Below are 23465 nucleotides of genomic sequence, written 5' to 3'. Positions count from 1 at the left end.
TTGGTGAGGCTTTGAATGCGGCGCAGTGACATCATTGCACTCCAAATGGTGACAAATTACTAGTGTTAGGCTGAACACAGCAAATCTGCAAAAAGGAATTAATTCAATGGATGATCAGCTATCACATGCTTGTTTCCTCTTCTGTTCAGACAAAAGCGCCCTGCTTTACAAGGGGAGTATGTCTGGGACATATTTCTGGAGTGAATAGCCATTGTCATTTGCATAGCAGTATTTGTAATTCCTTATTTGTAATCATGAATTTGAATTCACTTGTAATCTGACAGTGGCTTGTATTCACTGCAAAATCAGAGCTTAGTTTAAGCAAATCTGCCATGTTTATAACCTAGATTGGAACTGTTTATCTTTCCTTTCTTAAACAGCTTCTCTCTTGGTTTTTTTATTCTTTCCCCTCTCTGTAGTTTACGCTTATTCCAGAAGTTTGACACTTTCCGGATTCTAGTTTGCGGTGGGGATGGAAGTGTTGGCTGGGTTCTCTCCGAAATTGATAGCCTCAATCTTCACAAGCAGGTACCTGTCCAATGAGCTTGGCTGGATGTAAGGTTGAAGTAACATAAACGGCAGAGTTTGAGGAGGACTCTGATCCTACAGATGTAGTTTGCCCAGGACTGAAGCTGCTGAAAGCTTACCAGGATTTTCTGCAAGAAGTAGGACTAGACTAGTTATCCCTGTCTCCAGTGCTCTTCCACAACTCCCTCTTATGAGCTGCAGCAGGGACTTGCACTGGGAAAGGACCACAATTAGAAAGCCAGGACTTCCACAAGGATAGTGCTCCTAATCTGTTCCCTTTAATTCTCATGTTGTTGTTTCCAAGTCCTGGGATAGCGAGAAACTTTATTGGAGTGAAGGTATCGTGCAGTGTTTAATTTGTTTCCATTTTGTCCCAGAGCTGGCTATGCTAATTTTACAGAAAAGACAATAGCACCACCTGATGGTTACATGGATACGTTGAAGTCATACCATCCCTAGGAAGTTATTTTTAGCAAGGTGCTCAAGAGGGTAGCTGTAATACACTCCTCTCCCAATGAACAACTTAAAAGCAGAGGGAACTTTTCTCTTACTTGTGTGCTCTTCTGACTTTTCCCCATTCAGCTGCTTTCTTCTCACCCTGAGACTAGTTACAGCTCAATGACTGGTCTTTGTAAGGAATCCGTCATGTTACTTTTGGCTGCTTGCAGCTCGTGTTTTCCCATTTGCACATGAATTTTGTTTTCCTTTTCTGTGATGCAGTGCCAGCTGGGTGTGCTGCCCTTGGGAACAGGAAATGACCTTGCCCGTGTGTTAGGCTGGGGATCTGCTTGCGATGATGATACCCAGCTCCCACAGATCCTGGAGAAGCTGGAGAGAGCCAGTACCAAAATGCTGGACAGGTGAATAACCGTTACTAACATTTTTCCCTGCTCAAGACTTGTGTGAAAATTGCCTTCCAGGAGAACTGGGTGGCTCTGGATTCTGCCCACCTGCTGGACATCTTACTAGATCAAGTTATTGTTTTTCTTTGATAATCCTCTGTCACCTTTTATCAACGAAAGGCAGTCTTGCATTCTCTGTCACTTCTGCAAAAATAGTAATGAGTGAAATTGTCAATCTGAKGTCCAACACGTTCTTTTGTGCTCCAGAGTTCTTGCCAGTTGTGTTTGGCAGTCTTACAGTTGTGATTTTTTTTTCTTTTTAGCTAAATTTTGTCTTAGTAAGTTTGAAGTAATTTATTTTGAGGTTGACTTAGAAAAGAAAACTGGAAGAAGAAATGGGCATCTTTACTGCTATTATTTATATAGTCTATATATCTTTGTATATTTAAAATATTTCTTGTCTTTAGAGTTGCGTCTTGGCAGCTGTCATGTTGGATCAAGTAATGCCCATAATATTTCTGTGAGAGAAGGAAGGAGGACAAACAGAGAAGGTTCCTGTGCTGTGGGACGCTTGTTCATAGTGTCATCCCACCCTGTTCCAGCCTCTGCAGTTTCCATGCATCGCTATAGCTTTCTTGTATCAGTCACACTCCTGCTAAAGTGTAGTTTGCTTTGCTTGAGGTTTTATGTCCTTTGAATAAAGGAGGATATCATCTGCCTTGTAGTGACAGCTATGATGCCTCCTTTTCAACAGGTGGAGCATCATGGTGTATGAAACCAAACTCCCTCGCCAGGCCTCCACCTCTACAGTCACTGAAGATTTCAGTGAGGATTCAGAGGTACCTAGCAAGATGCAGAGGGCAGGGGACTGGGTGCAACAGCCCCAGAAAGGACGAGATGGTTGAGCTCAAATGGAGTGAGCCTGAGCCGTGATTTGGATGTGGTAGGAGCTACAAACATCCTGGGAGTTTAAGTCATTGAAGTGTTACAGAGAAGGTAGAGGTGGGATTACCAGAGTCAACAGCTGTAACGGGGACTAGAGGAAGATGCTTTGGAACAGGACAGAGAGGAAGATAGATCTGACAGGAAAGTGATTGACTTTTCTCTGCTAACATGACATCGTGTTGCTGAAACTGTGGAAAGCTGCATGTAGTCACAGGAACCCTAAAAGTCCAGTGTTTTAGAACCCTAGTTGATCAGAGACCCTAAGATCTGAACTGCTGATGATTCCTAGGTTCAAAATTGGTTTCTTCATCAGATTCAGGTCTTCAGTGGGTAGCTGAGCCCTGAATCACAAAACTTTTCCAGACCAAAAAGAAACTACAGAGCGATAGATACTCTCTGGGGAGCCAGGGGTACATAGCATATGTTGTAATGTGCGGAAGCAGCATTCCAGTGGTTTGTTCCTGAATGTCCCCAGGTGCAGAAGATTCTCTTCTATGAAGACTCTGTGGCTGCTCATTTGTCTAAAATTTTGACTTCTGACCAACACTCAGTGGTCATCTCCTCAGCCAAGTGAGTACTTACAGGAGAACCACTCTAAATGAAAATTACACTGTGAAAGTCCTGAGACAATCCCTGCGTGACTTTGTTTTCCCTGCCTTCTTTGTCTAGGGTGCTTTGCGAAACAGTGAAGGATTTTGTGGCTCGAGTAGGGAAGGCCTATGAGAAAGCAACAGAAAGCTCAGAGGAATCGGAGGTCATGGCCAGGAAGGTAAATGGAGGAGATTGTACATCTTTCTACATTTGAAGTGGAAAACTGCTCTGTTTTCAGAGAACTAGGACAGCAGCAGTTCAGCAAGCACTAAAAGAATGAGCTACCCAGCTCTGCTGTCAGTTTTGCTCAGCCTTCTTCTTTGCCTTGTAGTGCTCTGTCCTGAAGGAGAAGCTGGACTCCCTGCTGAAGACTCTGAACGATGAATCTCAAGCATCTTCATCTCTGCCAAACCCTCCTCCCACCATTGCAGAGGAAACAGAAGATGGTGATGGGTCAGGCAGTGCTTGTGATTCTTCTAGTGACCGATCCGTGGGCTCATCATGTACTGCACGGCCCCAGATATTTCGCCCCCGGGAACAGCTCATGTTGAGAGCCAACAGCCTGAAAAAAGCCATCCGTCAAATTATAGAGCATGCAGAAAAAGGTAACCTGTTAGGAGTCCTGCTTGTGGCTTGTTACATGCTCTTGAGAAATACACATTTCCTTTATCCCAGAGGGGAGTAGGATTCTTTACTGAACAACAGCTTTCCTGAGATAGAGGAAAGTTATTCAGAAAGCCTGATTATCTAGTTCAGTATCATCTGTGCCAAGCCCACCTGTTTGAAACGGTGCTTCATGACTGAGCCTGAAGTTCAAGGTATGTTGTCTCCCATAGCGCTGGTTTAGGAAGTTACTACCCTCCTACGCTCTGTTCGTTTCTATTTCCTGTCTGTCCCCACCCATACCACAATTGTGTCAGCGCAACTGTTTGTGTGGCCTTGGTGTAAAACAGATCTGAAAATACTTTGGGAAGAAAGTATTTTAAGTATTTTCACTTAGATTGTTTCAGAAATCTCTTTATAGTGCAGCCCAACAAAACAGTGCAGTGGTACAACTGAAAGGGCAATGAACTATAGCACAGAGGCAGGAGAAAGCAGGAACTTCTTAAACTAGCTTAGTTACTGGGAAAATATTTATAATACTGCATTTTGGTGCAAATCAGTTCTGTTCCTGCATTAACTTCCTAGGTAGGTGACCTCCTTTTCCACATCTTAGCCCTTCTTATCTCTCTCCAGCCACTCACACCCATAGCTCAAAGTTTAATTTCCTTCCAAAGGCGTCAGTCTCCCAGATGTTAGTCAATAGTGGTTTAACATATACCAAAGGAATGATTTAACAGCCTATTACCTGAGATCAAAGCACTGAAGTCAGAGATGTGACATCAATGCACACCCAAACATGCACTATGAAGAACAGTTATGTAATAAATTATAGATCACTGCAATGTTACTTGGGTTTCCAGAACTGCAGTATTGTATGTCCTGAAGGCGAAGTTGTGAGATGATGTGAGCAGAGCTAGCGGATTGTTGTGGATGAAGGAGAGGTCCTGACTTCGCCGCTCGCCCCACTTTGCTGCTGCTTACCTTATGCTGGTTTTGGTGCGTGTTGGAGTCTGTCAGGAGCCCAACCAATTTGCTTAATCCAGCAAGAAGAGTTTAATTTATGCTGGATCAGTGGTTGGATTGCCTTGTGGATACTTTTGATGAACTCCAGAGCCCTCACAAGGGAGGGGAAAAGACCACGAGAGCAAGGGGGTCCTTCCCCCGCAGAAACAGCGAGCTGGTAGATCAGCTCAGGGCTGCTCGCAGAACTGCACCCTGCGAGGGGCTGCCAAGGGAGGAAGGCCTGTCTCTTACATGGAAAGGAAGTTTTGATTTCTTTAGGTAACATGCTGACATTTGATTCTTGGGCAAACTCCGGTTACATTTCAAATGCATTTAAGTTCTCCAAACTGCTTTTCTTCTTCCAAAGTATGTAACCTGATTCTTTCCTTTGTTTGTATTGTTTTTTATCAACTGCTATTTTCCCTCCCGATTATTTGTGTCTAGGCACCCATTTTCAAATGACTTATCCTATTGTCCCGGTATGGATCAAGCAAACAGAAATCCAGTTTAATTTATCATTTAATGTCCATTTGATTAGAATTTCTGGCAATGTCTAAAGGCAAATAAATGGAAGGCCATCACCTGTAGCACAGTTCACACCTCAGCCTGGCTGCCACTAATATTAAAGTTGGGGACTTTTATTCAGAGCCTCACTGCTAAAGATGTGAGCAGAGAGAACTGGAGACTAAGCCGGCCTCGTTCCCAAAGCTCTCCAGAGCAGGGTGTAGCTGAGATAAATGGCCTGGGAAAGCTTTTAGTTATTCCCATTTGTTGCTCTAAGGAGTCAGGGCCTTTAGAGTCCCATCCTGTCTTTACTTATGTCAACGGGAGGTGTTTCTTGCTGCCAGAGCTGTGAAGGACTCACCTGTTTTCTCTCTCCATACAGCTGTGGATGAGCAGAATGCCCAGACCCAGGAGCAAGAGGGCTTCCTCCTCAGTCTCTCAGCCTCTGAAGAGGGTAAGGAGCTGAGGAACGAGGACAAAATCTCCCTGCAGTCGTCACACAGCAGCAGCTATGGAGTGTCCAAAGGGAGGAGCCAGCGGAAAGGTACCGCTCTGGGGCTGCCACCATGCAGATCTCCGCAAACAGCAGTTCTATTTGCGGCAGAAATGTGGGGGAGGTGTCACATGCGTTACCTTCCACGTTCTGTTTTTCTCTAATTTTTTGGATGATTGTTTTTAGCCTCAGATGCCATGTCCTACATGTTTTCTGGGCTCAAGCCTGTGAATCGTACAGCCCATTTTTCATATCTTTGATGGCTGGGTCTGTGATCTTAGCATATGGAACTTGGGATTCTGAGATTTTCTCATTCCTTAGCCAGTAATCTGGGTTTCTTGGCTGTCAGTGCTTGGACAAGGATGGTCTTGAGCATTTTCCTTGTCATCTGCCTGATGACATTTCCCTGTAAGCTCCTTGCCATCCGTTGCAGATGACAGAGAAGGGAAGACAATTTGCTTTAATAACTGTGTTAAGTGAGTAATTTGTTAGAGATCCCTGATCGCTGCAAGTGTATTTGGAACTTAGCTGAGTATGAACTGGGAGCCAAATAGCCTGTCTGTTGTGCTGCTGGCACCAGCTTCTTCTCACCTCCATTTCTAGTATTTGCATATGACATTTCTGTGCCTCCAATTTGTGAGCTTTTCTGACTGCGCTGGCTGCACACATCCCTAACTCTTAATGACTGGTTCTGTCAGCTCTTTGTTTTATGGTGTCTAGAGGGTTTTGTTGTTGAGTGATTCCTATCCCAGTCTTGCTGCTTGTGTTGTGCTGCTGTGTGCCGGTGCGAGTCGCACGCTATGTTTGTCAATAGCGACGTTTGTGTTGTATTTTACAGTGTCCAAGTCTCCTTGCGAAAGACTAATAAACAAAGGAAGTTTGTCGCTGGGCAGCTCTGCATCTCTTCCTCCCCAGACAGGAAACCGGGACAACTTGCCAATGCTGAACACAAAGATCCTCTACCCAAGTGAGTGCAACACCCACCACTTCCCAGGGAAGCAGCCAACTGGACTATGGGTGACAGCAGCGCAGCCTCAAGTCTCCATCCAAAAACATGAACCGGTTCTGTCGGATGTCCCTTTGTGCAGGGTCCAGTTGGAGAGGAATCCCTTTCAGGATAACTTTTCACTAGGACTGAGCAGTGGAGACTTGGAGGGAGTTGTAATAGTTTCCAAGCTGTAGCTGAGACCTAGACACAGATTTTTATTAATGGGAGCAGTGACAGAATTTAGATATCAATCACAAGAAGATGCTGAGCTCAAAGTAACCTTAAGAAGGCTGATAGGACGCCAGGCTGCTGAGAGAGGCTGCTGAGGGGTGTCAGCCGTAGACTGGGAGCAGCAGTCCCTTTGTGTGAAGGCTGAAGTCACTCGGGCTGCATGGACCCGGCAGAGATCCCGCTTCGTGCACTGTCTGTAGCAGCCTTTTCCTGTCAGCACGGTGCTGTCCGTCCACCCCCATGTTACTTATTCAAATTGTTCCTTCCAGGAACAAGTGGTTTCCTACTTCTCTGAAGAAGTTAATGTTTGTGGGTTGCCAGCTAATAACCTAAGAAGCAGAAGGCAGTAGTTCTTGAGCAGCTTGGAGTATGACTTTAGCCCTGCTCCTCTGCTCTCCTGCTCGGTGAGGTAAGGGTGTTACATTATCTCACCCTGGAGCAGAATAGCTGCAGCAGGGAACGCACTCTCATTTCCCATCCGCACGTGTCTGTACAACTGTGCCGCTGGCCTTAGGTGATATCCTGTCACTCAGAAGCCCTGCAGGCAGCCCCGGGAACCCTTTTCCATATTGAGAGTGCTAAGCCTTCTGGAGTGGAAGAGAGCACTTACTGCTTGGTTGCTTTCCAAAAAAAAAAAAGGGGGGGGGGGGTTTGATATGATTAAAAATGATGATTTTATTTCAAGTACGGATCTGACCTCCTGTAAGAGTCAGTCCTAAGACTGGCATTTAGCATATATTTTTGGTTGTTGCCTTGGATAGTGAAAGACAGGAGTTAATGTTGTCTTGTCTCTGAGATTGAAACTACCTGTTTTCTGCTTATGCTTATTGCACTCTTCCCGTTGTCACTTTTCCCGCAGATATCCGTGCTGGCATGTCTGGGTCTTTGCCTGGGAGCTCTGTCATCAGCCGGTTACTGATTCATGCTGATCCCTTCAACTCTGAGCCTGAAAATCTGTGAGTATGCCCAGGATGTTGAAGGGAGTGGGTGTTTCCAAATGAACCTCAGCATCAGTACGTTGTACTGAGAAGCAGATTGTTTGGAGAGCTAAATAATGGACTGCGGCAGCCCAGAGATACGTAAATGAATTCTCATGCGCTGGGTGCCAGTGAGGATCAGCTTATGTAGTTAAACATGCAGTGAGGCATCTGATTCATTGTAGAGGGATTTTAGGCTTTTGGTGACAGAATGAAATCCAGATCAGTCTTCTCCCTGCACTCAGAGATGACTCCAGTTCCCAGTTAGTGGGTGACAGCTTGTGGCAGAATCAGCAGCCTGCAGCATGGAAGGCAAGGAAAGCTCATGGGCAGTCCACAGTAGGGGAGATGGTTGGGAAATATGACATAAACTCATTCTCAAAACATTTGTGCTAAACCGTTTAACAGTGAAAACTCAGTGATATTGACTCAAGTGATTTTTATGGGTTTAGTGCCACTGAAATGAGTGGTTGACATTTTTGAGCTCATTTGTCAGGTTCTCTCTAGGTGGCACCTTATATATGTGTTGCTAATGTTTTGTGAGGCCTTTTACATAACCCCAGTGAGCAGGAAGATGGCTTTCTGCAAACTAGGTGTAGGCTTCAGGATGTGTTTCTGTGGCAAGAGGAGAATTCCTCCACAAATTTTGTGGCTGTGAACTGTTAGGGACAGAGGCCGCAAGCCAGGGATTTCTGCTCAATAGACACTTCTTTTACAGTGCTCCTTGCAGGGTTTAGCTAGTTGGCAGCCGTGCTTGTTTGATCTTGTTGGCCTTTTTGTTCTTCACCTTTTTCTGCAAGGTAATTACAAGGTGGCCAAAGGGGGTGTGTGAGGTGTTATACTAAGTGGTTTGTGAACTTAGGAATGGAAGTTTGTTGTTTTTGTTTGGCAGTGAATGTTACACAGAGAAATGTGTCATGAATAATTACTTTGGAATTGGATTGGATGCAAAGATTTCTTTGGACTTCAACAACAAACGTGATGAGCACCCAGAGAAGTGCAGGTGGGTTTATGGCTTCGGCTTGCTTGACTACTGTCAGAAGTGACTGAAACCAGTTTACATTTCTGTGCTGTTTGGAAGCTGATTGTGTGAAAGTGTGCTGGAGAGACATATCATCAATCTTGTCTGTATAATCCTCCTTCAAGGAGGCTTGAAACTGTGATGAAGAGAGAAATTCTGATTTGTTACTGATTCAGTATGCTGTGTGGAGAGTGTAAGAGCTTTGAGTAGCTATACCAGTGTGGATTCAGCACATCAGTTCTGTTTACTTCATGATCTCACTCAGGTTTCTCTCTTATGCCTGCTATTTAGCTACAAGAGAATCACATCTCGACTCTCCGAATGCCATGGAGGCCGATTTCATCCTTGATCCTAACTTAATATGAACCACTGTATCAGTCGCATGGTTTTGGGCCTTTGAATACCTGAGCAACTATAGGATCCTTTGTATAGCCTGGATCGATAAATTTGCTATACTCGTGCAAATATTTCAAAACACTGTTGATGTTCTGGTGTGTGAGACTGACCAGTTCTGTGTTGGGGGAATCCGGATGTTTGTTAGTCAGTTGCCCTCAGTTCCTGCGTGACTTTTTTCCAGGGGTAGTAGTTCCTTAGTATGAGGGATGACCATTTTGAGGGCTTGCTCCTTTTGGAAGGGAAGAACCTTTGTGTTGTAGGATGTAGAGAGGTACCTTTTCAAATGTTTTTTTTACCATAAGGAAGGTAAATGCTTTATGCTGACTTTTTCTCTTCTTTTGTTTTGTCCCTTAGAAGTCGTACTAAAAACATGATGTGGTACGGAGTATTAGGGACAAAGGAGCTGCTACACAGAACATACAAAAACCTGGAGCAGAAAGTCTTGCTGGAGGTGAGGAATTTTAGCGTGCCATTTTGTTGCTGAAACTGGGATAGCTAACTGCATTTCCTTCAGACACTTTGTCCTTGACATGGTGATACTGCTTTCTGACATTAGGGTGTTTCCCTTGCCTGCAATATTATTATATCTCACCCTGAGCTAGCTAAAAGTGGCTTCTTCTGGTGCTGGAAGATACTTGCGTTCCTAAAACATAAAGGAAGTTTCATCCTGTTAGAAAGTATTAGCTATCCCAAACTCAGCATTCAACACAGACAAGATTCTCACCTATGGTGTCTTGTGTGAACACAACATTTTAGACAGTAGGTGCAGTGGAGAGCTGTTATTTTAACTACACTATAATGTTGATCAAACTGGAAAGGAAATATTCTTGCATGGACAACCTACAGCATAAGCAGGTAGTTTGCAGGAGGAGACCCTTGTCACAGCAGATTGCACAGGTGTTTCAGAAGTTTTATTTCTCTCTTTGGAGGAATAAATCAAAAGGTGTTGCTGAGCCTCAGGTGTGCCTGTTCCTTTTTTGGAGAAAGAAGCAATAGTATCTCTCTAAAACCCACCTCTGCCAGAGAAGAGGTGGTTCATGAGACATGAATGGATATATTCTTCTACTCTTTTACACAAAGAATAAACTGTAGATACCTGAACTAATTTATTCACTAAACTATGCAGGCTGTTTCTTGTTCTTAGAGCAAGTACCGTGGCTGGAGAGGCTCTCTCCTGCTGGGCTGAGAGTAATGTTGTCTTCTGTTCTGTACAGTGTGATGGGAGACCGATCCCTTTGCCCAGTCTCCAGGGAATTGCTGTACTCAACATTCCCAGCTACGCAGGAGGCACAAACTTCTGGGGAGGTACCAAGGAAGACGATGTAAGTATTCTGTAAAGCAATCCAAGAGTCATAGTCCCCAAGAACTGTGCTTGGAAGAAAAGGGCTGGGGACATGTTTGCATGCTCCGTGAAATGGATAGGATACTGAAAAGCCAGTCTGCAGCAGCTTCATACCCCTGCAATCTGTGGGGATTCAGAAAGAAACCAGATGCTCTCCTGGGCATTTGGACCTCCAAGAAGTGCTTTAGATTGACTTTCTGCCCCCAGAAAGCCTGAGAATAAAGCTCCTTGAAGGCAAAGGGAGTTAGATCCAGTCAAAAACATTTTCTTATTTGCGATGAAAGAATAAGTGCCTACTTTCATGAGAATAAATATTCCCTTGTGGCCTCCAGGCTTTTTATTTGGATTATACTTTAGCTGCTGTTGGAAGCACAGTGGGAACATCAAGGCTTCTTTTTCTCCTTCCTAGGTCACTGCAGATCTTCACTTTCTAGCCTCATTGTTAATTTTATACAGAATGAATGGTACAAATGAAAGCTGAGGACCAAATCTCCACCCATAGGCAGGAAAGGATGCCTCTCTAAGAGCTGTATAGGAACTGAATTCTCTCTCCCTTGTATCTGGCAGACATTTACAGCCCCCTCCTTTGATGACAAGATTTTGGAGGTGGTAGCAGTGTTTGGTAGCATGCAGATGGCAGTGTCACGAGTGATAAACCTACAGCATCACCGGATTGCACAGGTATCAACTGCTTTTTTGAGCCCCCCTTGCCTCCCCCATCTCCAGCTTGTGACGTTTTTGCTGGTTTCAGTTAGTAAAGCCCTCCTTTGTGCTCTCTCCTGTCCATGGAAGAGCATCCAACAGGGCTCAAAATGAGCATGTTCAGAGGCTCTTTGGGCATGGAATTGTTTGCTAGTGTTCGCTGTGGTGGAAGTTAGCCCGCAGCAATTTAAATACACATTAGTCTGGAGACTCATCACATGATCACATGGTCCCTGCAGCACAAGGATGAGGCCTACTCTGCCACTTAGGCATGTGTGGCTCTAGTAGCAACAAAGCTACAGTACCTGGGGAAGTGCTTTGGAAAGGAAGAGAACAGCTCATGGGTTTGGAAAACCAACATTTTAGAGCTTCTCTAATGCAATCGCTTCTTGCAGTGTCGGACTGTGAAGATAGCAATCCTGGGAGAAGAGGGAGTTCCTGTGCAAGTGGATGGAGAAGCCTGGATCCAACCTCCAGGTTACATTTGGATTGTTCACAAGAACAGGGCACAGACACTGACCCGAGACAGGGTAAGAGCAGCCTTAGATGCACTGTATAGTACACACGGGTGTTTCAGTATCATATATTCCCAGACAGCATGGCAATGGCTGGATCTAGGCTACATGAAAGCTTATCTTTGTGGAGGTAAAGAGTATATTTTACTACACACCTCAAAACTTTTTGGAAAGAACATGATTAAATTTCCCTTCACTGCTTGGGAAATAATATAGTTAAGGTTGTTTTTGCAAGCTTACTTAGCTTCCTTTTCTAGGTGCCTTGTGACACAGTGTTTCTTAGCACGCTTGCATGCTGTTTTTCCCACAGGATGCCTGCCTTGCTGAGCGCTGCAGTTTGTCCACATTCAGCTATTCAGTACTTTAATTCTTCTCATTGTTCAGTATGTGGCTTACACCTCATAAACCAAGCAAAGCAGTATCTCATGCCTCATTCAGCAGTGTGTGTCTGTCTCTTCTCATAACTTTCAAATATATCTGATCAGTACCAATCCATAAGGAAGTGTTCTTGCCATTTTACTGTGTTACTGAATGGTGGGAAGCCAAAGGAAAGGATAGACGCCTTGCTGTGGCACAGACAGGCTTTATGGTTTCTCCCAGCTCTGTACTCCTAACTGGATCGGCAGTTTGGCTGATAGCAGTTGTTAATACTTTCCAGCATAACACTCCTTTACCCAGCTTCCAGAGCTCACTGAAGTCCTACTGCCAAGGACTCACCTCCCAAATAAGAGAAACAGAGAGAACCACAGAGAGGGGAAAGAAGGGAAGATAGCCTGATAGATTTAGGCATGATGCACATTCCCTGGCAGGAAGTTGGAAATACAGTGGTATAAAAAAGCAAAGGCTGGGAGTTACAAAGCCCTTGTCATGGTAGGTCAAGGGAATACCCAGGACCCCATCAGCTGGGAGAGAACAGAAGATATTGGTGTGTATGTTAGGGAGAAGAGAAGCAAGGAACAATGAGCAGGGTTTCACATGGAAAAAAAACTGGAGGGACAGAGAGCTTTTGCACTGTCACACTGTGTCCTGGGGAGGCGACTGCAGGAGATGGCCCAGAGAGCCAGCAGCAGTGGAACAGAGATCCTGCTGCAAAGGTGGGAGGGAGAAAAGGAGAGGCAGCCTACATGCGGGTACAGTGGGAAGGGCAGAGGGAAGCACAAGAGTTAGATAAGGAAATCTGGGGGGGACACAAGTGCCTAGTGAGTGTGCTGTGGGTGCTGGACCAGCCAAAGCCGTGACTGTGATTGTGCCCCTCTGCTCCTCCTTGCCTGCAAACCCTGTTCTGCAGGCAGGCCGTTGCCAATGAGGAACAGATTCCAGTTTGGAGAGCAGCATTCAGCTGTCTTCTTCAACACAGACTTATCCTTATCTTTCCTGCTGTCCTTTTCGATCATTGCTGCACACCCCTTCCTTCTCAGAGCCAGTCCGTCCTATGCAGGAAATGAAGTGGGATCCTCTTTTTGAGTGCGTGACCATGTGTCTTCTGTAACATTCTTCTAAAGTGTTTTTGGGTATTTAGTTTCCTTAGTTTAAGATGGAAAAAACTCCAAATTCCCTCATGTGGCCTCATCTGGACTGCTAAAGGGTCATCAGCAGGGTTGAAATCAGTGGGTAGCTTGTACAAAGCTGACAGTCCAGTTTTGTGCAGCAACAGGGGAAGTTATTTGCTTTACCACAGGGCTTCACAGGTTTTTTTCAGACTTAGAGGAATGATGTGCCGCCAGAACCTTGGGTTTTCCCCTGGGCAGTGTTGTTCTAGTAGTCACTGGCTCTTCTGCTCCATCCCCCTTAGTCCTGCACTCCTTACCTAGTCTAGACTCATCTCATTTGATGTCCCAGGCCACTACCATTCCCACTCCCCCCATCACAGCCAATCTTCTTTCCTTTTATGGCTCACTGAGCATCAGTTTTTCCATGAATGCTCCACACTCTTACTCATTGTCCTCATCATCGTCTCTGAATTCCTTTTCCTATTTCAGTCTTACTCTCCCATAGCCACTTCTCTTGCCTAGACCTCCCTTGTCGCATTTCTTGCTCTCATTGATCCCTCTCTCCTTGGCCTGAGGGTTTGTGTTTCTGTTCTCATTCTCACCATATCTAGTTTTGATCCTTTTTGCATTGGATCTGTGTTGCTTCTTCCTGTACCACTAGCTGATGCCAGCAGGAATATCAGTAAGAGTGCAGGTGGGGCAGGTCCCAGCTCTGAGTTTGGATGCTAGTCTGACCAATTTCTGGAGAAGTCCTCCTGGATAAGGAGGAGTCTTGAACATTTTTAATTTCCAGCTCTGAAGATGTCGTGCAGAGAAGAGGTGTGCAGTAATACATTCTTCGCTGTCCCCACCCTCCCCAAAAACTTGTAATATGCCAGATTGGGTGGATTTTTACTGAGTAACAAAAGGCACTTTTTGGGCAAATGTCAAGTTTAAGATTTCTGCTCCAAAGCATAGAGGTGATGCAGCTAGTCAAAGAAAAGGCCGTCGCCAGTAATGAATTGGTGGATTTTGCTCATCTGACACTCAGAAGTGGCCTAACCACTTTGACTAAAATTAGACTTAACCAAAAATTAATCCAAGGTAAGCATGTGGCATTGAAAGCTTCAGCCCAAGTGGCTGAAGCCAGCAAAGTTGCAAGCAGCTGAACAGCCAGGTCCTGCAATGGGAAGTGTTCCTACCCAGAGCCCTGCATGCTCTACAGGCGCAGGCACTTACAGCTATTGTTTTTTCTAGGAGATTTACAAGGTATCTTAGAGTTTGCTTGCTATGTTTTTAGGCATTTGAGAGCACCCTGAAGTCCTGGGAGGACAAACAGAAGTGTGAGTTGTCCCGACCCTCCTCTTTCTCTCTGCAACCAGAGATCATGTCTGAAGAAGAGTCCACCCAGATCAACCGGTTTGGCCAGGCTGCAGGTGCTCTGATCCACAGGTGGGACTCAATTTCCTTTTTGTGGACAGAGCCCTCCTTTGGTGCCTCAAGTTCTTGTCCTACTCCCTGTTCCTGGTGAAGTTTCTGTTCAGTCTTACCCACTGCAGTGCTGGTCCATGTCACTGGAAGCAGCATTCTTTTGCTGTGCCCTATCCCAGCTGCTTGAAGACTGAAGTCAAACAAACTTTTGTGGGTCATTCTGAACTAAAAGTAATACTTCCATGAGCAAATGCGGATCCTTTAATCTCTAAAGAACCCAATAGCTTTGAGTATCAGTGATGAATGAATGAAACAAAGTCCTCACTGGGAACTCGGATGACAAGTTAGGGACTTTTAACCCTGATGCCCAGCAGAGATTTCTGAAATAAATCACTGTATACTCATCTACTCATCCTCTGGGCATCTTGCTTCATGGTCTGGGCCTTTAAGAGGAAATGCCCAGCTTCACATCAAGGAAGTGTTCATTAAACTGCTGTGTGTGCAGCCGCCTTTCAGATCGCAATGGTCATACTAAAGTTTCCAGGTCATATTTTAAACCGACCCCAAATCACGTGCAGAACTGAACATGCACCTAGAGTTGTACATGTGAGGTCTGCCCTGCTTTGCCTACGCATGCTCACTGTAGCAGGCAGAATTGCCCTGCTTTGCTGAAGGCTGTGCTCTTCCCATGCCATGTCCCTGCTCTCGTCACTCAGATGGGTACTAAAAGGAGATGTGCACTCAGAAAAGATCTCCTACCTTGAGCATATGCTGATGCAATCTGTAATTCTCTCTTTAGCATTCGGGAAATAGCACAATCCTATCAGGATATGGAACAGGAGCTTGCCCATGCTGTCAATGCCAGCTCCAAGTCTATGGACAAAGTCTACGCTAAATCCAAGTCTACAGAGGTACTTCACTCACTTGGCATCTCCCATTTTGTTCTTGTGCCGTAGCTCTTGGTTCTCCTTTCTGATTGACCGGAAGTAGGCCTTGCTTCTCTAAGACTTCTTCCTTTTTACTGCTCCGACCTCTGCATTTCCAGGCTTTATTTATGCATGTGTTGCTTCCCCACAGGGTCTGAACTGCAGCCTTGTTGTAGAGATGGTGAATAATGTCAAAGCCCTGCATAATGAGACAGAGCTGCTGCTGGCAGGCAAGATGGCGCTGGTAAGAAGCACAAAGTAGGGGTAAAGCAGCCTCTTGCTTCCTCTCTTTTGCTGTGGCCTTGGCAAGCAACATCTTGCTGGTCTTGGTCTTCTTTTGTCTTCATAACAAGTCAATTTAAAGGTTATTGGTCCAGGAATTAGGACAGTTAGGATGGTGTTGCTACACAGGTATGATGGGCAGTCAAGCTAGTTTGCTCAGAGCTGGAGCTCAGAAAAGATGAGTTTAGCTTGGTAATGTCTGGGCAGAGCGCCTGTTGTGCACTTCCTTTTTAAAAGGAGGAGCTGCTTTGTTGGCTAGGAATTTCCAGGTAAGGGCCTGCCTGCGTGTTCCACCATGTGGCTTTTAACTCTGCTTTGTTTCCATTTCTGCAATTCCAGCAATTAGATCCTCCACAGAAGGAGCAGCTCCAAGCAGCCCTGGCAGACATGGACCTCCAGCTAAGGAAGCTGGCAGACATCCCTTGGCTGTGGCAGCTCATGGAGCCCTGCGATGAGGAGGTGAGGAGGGCCAAAGCTGTATTTCCCTAGCTGTTCCCTTTTTCACTAGTTGGCTGTGAGTGTTTCACTTCCTGTGAGTATGCAGCAGATGTGAGAAAAATTCGTTAAGAAGGAAACTCGACTCCCTGGGGCTAAAGAAAGTAATTTCCTGCTAAGGTCCCTTGACTGACATGGGATCAACTTTCTCTCTCTGTTTCCTTCCCCATCTTGATCAGAAAGAGTTTAGGATTTTTTTCCTCTCTTACAAGGTCGTGGAGCTGAATTAGACAGTACTTGTTGCTCTTGGACTGTTCCAGTGAATTTATGATTGGTGGCATGATTTTTCCTTTGTGTTCCTACAGAACCAGATGCTGGATTATTCTAAACGCAGCCGCAGTGGCAAATTTCGGCTGGTAACCAAGTTTAAAAAGGAGAAGAACAACAAAAATAAGGAGACTCATAGTAGCATGGGATTGCCGGGTACCAAGTCTGCTCATTCGTGGTCTCTCTTCATCACACCAATGTGGTCACACCATCACCCGTTCTCTTTCTGTCTGTCTGTTTCCTCTGATGTTCTGTCCCTCTTCTGTGTCCCTTGCATCTGCCTTTTCTCAGAGGTCTAGTCTATCTTTTTCACATGGCAAAGTAGCTTTTTGCTCTGTTTTGTCTGAGTCATGGTCCCCAGTACTAAGCAGATATTCCTGAGCAGAAACAGGAGGCACCCTCTGAAGAATCCCACTTATATCTGGACATTTTCTGGGATATTTTAGGGGGTGCTCAGTGAAGTGAATTTGAGGATTTTGACGTTTCAGGCATCAAAATGACTGTGGGGCCCAAGTCCGCATAACTCCAATCTTTTCACTGCTCATTCTCTCTGATATGGTTGATATTTTTCTCATTGATTCACCCTCAGGCTTTAATCAAGTTTCATGTCTAATTGGCCGGGGATCAGCATCACCACAGGTGCACCCTGACCTTTAATCCTACTGGTCAGTAGATAAAAACTGGCCATGAATCAACAAATTGCCAGTGATATCAAGACACTTTCTCTCCAATTGGGTTAGTTGATTTTTGGTTTATATTCTATTTATGAAGCCTTTCTACTTCTAAAATTCAGAAGTACTGACTGTTCTGTGGGCTCCTGGGTCCTGTCCTTTGCCATGGAATTGTGGGTACGGTCTCCTCCTGTCTGACACATTGGTGCTCACTTATTGCCTCCCAGAACTTGGGAACTTATTTTTCTCTTGTTTAGAGGCTGTGCAAGAAGCTGGCACTCTTCCTCTCTCCCTTAGACTTTAGGAGGAGAGATTGCCATTTTGCTTACTGAGCACAAGTGTTTGTACGTAATAGCAAACTAACACATGCTTGGTTCCTAGTGATGTATTTTATGACTCTGTGTTATTTTGTAAGCAGAGGAATATCAGAGAATTTACTGTTAGACGTGGGGGTAAACTTTACAAAGCATATTCAAGCCCATCAAAACAAACATACTTACTCCCAGATTCACTGCAGCTAGCCTCTGTTTAAGAGAATAACTCTAATCTTAATCTGCCCTTCCTCCTTTGCCTGAGATTGTAGGCTGTGTTACCAGTCCTTGCCCTCCCCTTGATTTGAGGTTGTGGTTCTGCTTGCCCTCCTTCTCTGGCACTGAGTGCTGATGGTGTCCTCATCTCTCTCGCTCTCTGTCTTCTGGGATTCTGGGTACTCAATGCGCTCCTGCTTTTCCGTCTCTAACAGTTCACCTATGGGGAACGGAGGAGGTTGCGGCCTGGCTTGAGCATCTCAGTCTTTGTGAGTATAAGGATATCTTCATCCGGCATGACGTCCGGGGCTCTGAGCTCCTGCACCTCGAACGGAGGGACCTCAAGGTACTTTCATGATCAGCTCATCAGAAATAGCCAGCTGCATCTGCATGACCTTCTGTGCTGAATGTGCTTGGAAATGGTCTGCCACTGTTCATTCCACGTGCCTTGGCAAGATGAATGGGTTCATTGCGGCCTCATTTTATTTTCTCACCATTTCATGTCGCCTGATGTTTAATAGCAGGGAGGTAGAACAGCTAGTTCAGAGACTGGCTGTCAGCTCAGCCGCAGGTTCCTGTAGTCGTAATACAGTCCAGCACACAGACTGTAGTTAGTGCTCTTGAGAGGCTCCGACTTGAATGATGGAATGGAAGTTTTCAACTTCTCAGCTCCCGTACCATCTTTGCAGAACATGCTGGGTCTTGTGTTGTAGTCACCGGACAAAAAGATCATTGCACTTCTTTGTTACAAGAAAAAATGATCATGGTCTTAGATGGAGAGAATCTTTTGAAATAGTAACCATATTGCTCAGCTTTTCATCTCCTCATCGGGAGATGCTCTCTCTGCAGAGAAAAATTAAAAATGGTGGTTCTTTGCATGTACAAGAACTTATGATCGTTCTGGTGACTTGCCCATAGTAGAAAGAAAAATATTTTGTCTTAGTGTGTGGCATTCACTGAATGCCCCTTGGATCTTCATTTGTGACTTAGACCAGCTTCCTCTTCTGCGTCTCACTGTAACCTGTGTAGCTGATTCCTCTGCATGCCATCCAGCTAGTGTGTGTGTTTTGTTGCATGGTACCCAAGCGTTCCCACGTTCATTGATGTGACCAGTGACAGGTTGTGTTCTGCATGTGTTTGGCTACTAGCTTAGGTCCTTGTGATCTTTGTTCTTCCTGTCCTTGTGCTTTGGCCTTTAACAGTCAAAGCAATTTGCATTTCTGGCTGATGGTCTGCAGTTGTTTCTTGCCATTGCTTTGCACCTGCTCCTCATGTGACTGTTCATTACTCTGTCATGCTCTGATAGATTTTTGACACATGGTTTGAGGTTCCATATATAGCCATCAGATTTGTTATCTTTCTGGTTGGTTCTTCCTCTCTTTGTAACTAGCTGACTAGTTTGTAACTACTGCTTGGCAACCTGGAAATTATTTTTCCCCCTTTCTCCTAAGGTAGGATTTTTCTCTTTTCTTGCAGGACCTGGGTGTGACCAAAGTGGGTCACATGAAGAGGATACTGCACGGGATCAAGGAGCTGAGCCGGAATACTCCTGCCAGCGAGGTTTAGCCTCTGTTTTCACAGCCTGTGTCTACCATTCCCCCTAACTGCACAGCAGTCACCTCACAGAGCAGATGTGCTCACAACTGTGTCTACTGAACAGCCAAACTAGCTGTTCAGAGCTCCTATCAACCAAGCGTGGTGCTACCTTTTTTTTCTGTGGGGTACAGCTGCATCCAGTCGAGAGGCACCTTATCTGCATACCCACGGAGCCTCCCGGAGGAGAACTCACTTGTTTGAAGAACCATGTCCTTGTACGTGGGAAGTTCTGGTTCCAGTGACAGTGCAGGACTCCTGAGAATTGCAACACAGCTACCTTTACTGGATAATTTCATCACAGTAGAATTATTCAGTGCAAAAGATATATTGGCCAGTCTTAGTTCAGGAGCATCTGGCAGTCTTTTCAGACCCAAAACTTTTCCACTCATCTGTATGTCACACCTGTATCTTAGAGCAGTTAAGCGGGACAAAGCTCGTCCTTGTGTCTTACCGTAATCCCCTCCTTAATGCACCTGTAATTGCATGTGATTCACACCAGAAATTCAAAGCCAGTGCAGACCTCCTCTTGCCGATGAATACCCAGTGATTCTCACTCACTTATGCCTTGCAACAAAGAATGCATGTGGTTAAAACAGCCTTCTGCACCAGCATGCCGTCTTCCGCTGGTCCTGGCTCTCCTCTCTTTTGGCCAGTGGCAATGGTACAACCTCTAGATTTTCAGGCATTACAAACAATTGTTCAGAAATTCCTGACGGTAAGAAAGGACAAAATTCTGGAGAGCCAAAAGATTACAGGAAATCAGCTCTGACATTCCCCCTCCTGAATTCATCTTCAGGAGACCGCATGAAAGGGAGAGGAACACTAACTAGCTGTTTGGGCCATACAAGAAGTGTAAAGTAATAAAGTGAGATATGGAACAACTCTCTCTGCCTTGATGGAGGGAAGCAGCATGACTGGCAACGGCCAGAAGTGGCTTGCTGTCCATTTTGTGCCATCATCGTGGCCACAGACAACAGAGCTGTTGCTGTGCTTCAACTTGTAGTGCAGAAAATTACTTTTGTCACAAATGATACAATCCATCCATATTATTGCATCTTTTCACCTGTCTTGGCTCTTGCTGCTCTTCCCTCTTGCTTCTCTCTCTCTTGCTGCCTTGCTCCTTCACTCCAAGGTGGATGCCAAAAAATCAGGGTGGCTCAGTCCTCCTGGGTTGGACCCCATGAGAGAAATCAAGCACTGGGGAATGTCAGGGCTCCTGCAAGAGCACTGAGGGAGGGAGGATTGCTAGAGCGGACGAGCATCATATTGAAAACTGGTGTATGTTGGTAAATAGCCTTTGGTGCCACCAACAGTGGAGTGTGGAAAAATCAGTGCCTCTGAATCAGAGTTCCTAGATGGCCTTCAAATTTCCACTGTATTGCCTGACCCGAGTTGGGTGACTGTTAAAGCCCAAAGACCAGCATGCATAGTTACGTTGCCGTATTTATCATTGCAGAGGAAGTTCAGGAGCTTTCAGTGCTCTAAAGCTTGGAGAGACAGCAGGAGTGTTTAATTACTTTGTAGTTTTGTATGTATTTTTTTTTTTTTTTTTTTATGACTATTATACAGTGGCACTTGTCTGGCTGCGAATGCAGACAAAGAAATGGCCATGTATGCAGTGGCATAAAAGTTAGTTTCCTGAGGACATCTTTTTTCTCTTTTATTTGTAAGGATTTTACCAAGTTGAGATCAGCTCTGTAGTCTAACAACAGTCAAGGTATTTTGCGTAAAGACTTGTCTGCTTCAGAAGGTTATGGGAGCCAGTTTCATCCTCGGCAAACTCCATTGCATTCTTGAAGATTTCACCAAGGATTATTCTGATTCTCCCTATCTGTTTTTAACTAGTTGCCATTCACCTGTGTGTCTCTTCTTAGCCTAGCAACTGGCAGGGTTTGCTCAAAAGAAGTTAGCAGAAGACTAATGTGTTTGATTTGTCTAGCAAATATTCTGGTATAAATACCGTGAGGAGTGAGCAAGAAAAATGCTCGGCTTTGCCCTGAGTTTGTTCCTTCTTACCTGTACCTAAGCAATTGCTTCCATAGCCATATTTGTTTTTCTTTCTTAGTGCAGACCCCCCTCACTGTATTGAATCCCTGGGGTATTAGGCGAGTAAGAATTGTAGACATAGAGTATTTTCCCACGTGTTTGTTGAGACACTGATCAGCGTCTGCAGGAGAATGAGGAGAAACCTCCGCTAAGGAGAACTTCAGGCCATGGCCACCCTCACTGGGGACAAGGAGGTGCAGCCGCTCCCTGCCCCCGGGAGCGTGCGCGGGTAGGACACACATGTGCCTGGCAGCGAGCACGCGGCAGGGGGCCGCTCTGGAGAAGGGGTGAGATCTGTGCGTGATCCTTTCCACCACGAAGGAAACACCGTTCTTGCTGCGAAGCTTCTCCAGGGAACCTCATGATTAAATGTGCATAAACAGTATGCACTTGCCTTGCTTCTTCCTGGGGAATTTAATTCTTGCCTCAGTAGAAACGGCTTCTCTGTGCTCTTCCTGCTCCGAGTGGCAGGGGAATCCAAAGAGCTCTTGCGTCCAGGCGTTCCTTAATCCTTGCCATATCTGAAGAGGACTGAAGGTCATTAGCCATCTGCTATAGGCGATGATTTCTGCACAGACCAGTCTTGGTTTCTTTTATAATCYGCCTTGTTGGTATGTTCAAATCCTTTTTTGTGTGTGTGCACGTTTTATCAAAACATTCAAGGCCAGATATTTCCATCTATCACTTATCGAAGGCTGGGGGGAGGAARTTCTACCTTCTTTTAAGAGCTAGAAAGTGGGATCTATATTTAACCTGAGTGCCTTTGAATCTGTATTAAGGTTTATATCGAACAAAAGGGTCGTAGCTCTGCGTGTCTCACTGGGAAAAATACAGATTTCTTGTTGCACAGATTTTACTTCTGTCAAATGTCAGTGAGAGCTATCTGCAAAGTAGGGAGCCGGGTTAAGCTTCTGGCTGCGTTATTCTGAGTCGCTCTTCTGGTATCTGACAGCTCTTTGTGGGAGAGAAACTCAAGAAGAACAGTTGGACAGTGAAAAACCTGCTGCTGCTTTGCCAAAAAACGGAGACTCTCCTGCAGTCTCGGGTAAAACACCAGCTCGAGAGAGGCTAGAACTGCGCACCTTGTGTACGTGCTTCATCTTTTAAAAACCGCTGCTCACRGGAAAGCCTTGGGCCACCTTCTGTCTGATCACCCTTGGCAGCGCGTTGTAAGGAACGGGGCGGTTTCCTCTGCTAGGAAGAGTTTCCAGTRTGTTTTCCTCCCCTCTGGCCCTACCCTGGAAACTCGCCTTTAGCGGCAGACTGCGGGGAGTAGCTCACCCCGTGTTAGGCTGGCCCGGTTCGGTGGGGTGGCCCGCGATGGAGACGAGAGGGAGCTTGGCCCGCGAAGCGGCTGCCGGGCGGCGTTGTGCTCGGGGCTCCCTTCGGGAGGGCCGTCGGCGCTAATGCGGCTTTTCCGGCTCTGCTTGTGAGATCTTTGGGCGCGCGGGGCTCGGCCGCGGCCTCGGCAGCGGAGGGGAGCTGTGCCGATCGGGGCGCGTCGTTGCGCCGGGCCGCGGAGGAGCCRGGCGCCGCGGGGCCCCCAGCCCTGCTGAGGCCTCCAGCGTCCCTCCCGGGACTGCTTCTGCACCCAACTCGTACGGAAAGCTTTGTTCCTTGGTTTAGTATTATTTAAAGATGTGCATACTATCTATGTGATTTAAAAAGACTGTTTACACTAAGTATTTTGTATCTTAAGATGTGTGTACTGTAAAAAGAAAAAAAAGAGGAAAGGATGAAAAATGATGTTTTTCTACAGCTGTCAGCAGCAACTGCATGTCTGTATCATCGTCCGCCAACCGTTGTTCCTCAGGGGTGTCCCCGCCATTCCTGTGATCCTGTCAAAAGCATAGGGAAGCATTTGAATCCCTGTACAGTCTTGGGAAGAAGGTTTTGTGCCTTAAAAATGGGACCTGCTTCCCTCCTATTTATTATGTTAATTTATACAGTGATTACCATGGAAATGTCTCTTGTATTTTTTGTACATAGTTTACTGTTGATTGCTGTAAATACGTTTTTCTTGTATATAAAGTAAACATGTTTCTGAGCTTCCAGTAAAGATTCCCTGGTACTGA

General features: G+C 45.5%; 1 protein-coding gene across 3 annotated transcripts in view; it reads left to right on the top strand.

Moving 5' to 3' along the window:
• The window catches only part of DGKD (diacylglycerol kinase delta), a 76315-nt gene extending 52871 nt beyond the window's left edge, over window positions 1–23444 (top strand). For all 3 annotated transcript variants that reach the window (XM_026080015.1, XM_026080013.1, XM_026080014.1), the window contains 21 exons: window positions 420–528; window positions 1249–1388; window positions 2125–2209; window positions 2791–2885; window positions 2985–3084; window positions 3238–3511; window positions 5398–5559; window positions 6347–6475; window positions 7587–7683; window positions 8597–8707; window positions 9476–9572; window positions 10336–10443; window positions 11031–11144; window positions 11561–11695; window positions 14450–14601; window positions 15380–15491; window positions 15658–15750; window positions 16128–16247; window positions 16589–16706; window positions 17964–18094; window positions 19225–23444. In XM_026080015.1, the coding sequence (XP_025935800.1) occupies window positions 420–528; window positions 1249–1388; window positions 2125–2209; window positions 2791–2885; window positions 2985–3084; window positions 3238–3511; window positions 5398–5559; window positions 6347–6475; window positions 7587–7683; window positions 8597–8707; window positions 9476–9572; window positions 10336–10443; window positions 11031–11144; window positions 11561–11695; window positions 14450–14601; window positions 15380–15491; window positions 15658–15750; window positions 16128–16247; window positions 16589–16706; window positions 17964–18094; window positions 19225–19314 (2572 nt within the window). In that variant the 3' untranslated portion in view covers window positions 19315–23444. The remainder of the gene's footprint in view (window positions 1–419; window positions 529–1248; window positions 1389–2124; window positions 2210–2790; window positions 2886–2984; window positions 3085–3237; window positions 3512–5397; window positions 5560–6346; window positions 6476–7586; window positions 7684–8596; window positions 8708–9475; window positions 9573–10335; window positions 10444–11030; window positions 11145–11560; window positions 11696–14449; window positions 14602–15379; window positions 15492–15657; window positions 15751–16127; window positions 16248–16588; window positions 16707–17963; window positions 18095–19224) is intronic.
• The last annotated feature ends 21 nt before the right edge of the window (window positions 23445–23465 follow it).

This window comes from Apteryx rowi, unplaced genomic scaffold (genome assembly GCF_003343035.1).
Source record: "Apteryx rowi isolate R43461 unplaced genomic scaffold, aptRow1 scaffold_51, whole genome shotgun sequence".
NCBI lineage: Eukaryota > Metazoa > Chordata > Aves > Apterygiformes > Apterygidae > Apteryx > Apteryx rowi.
The sequence above is the reverse complement of the archived record's forward strand: the minus strand, read 5'-3'. Positions and strand labels throughout refer to the sequence as shown.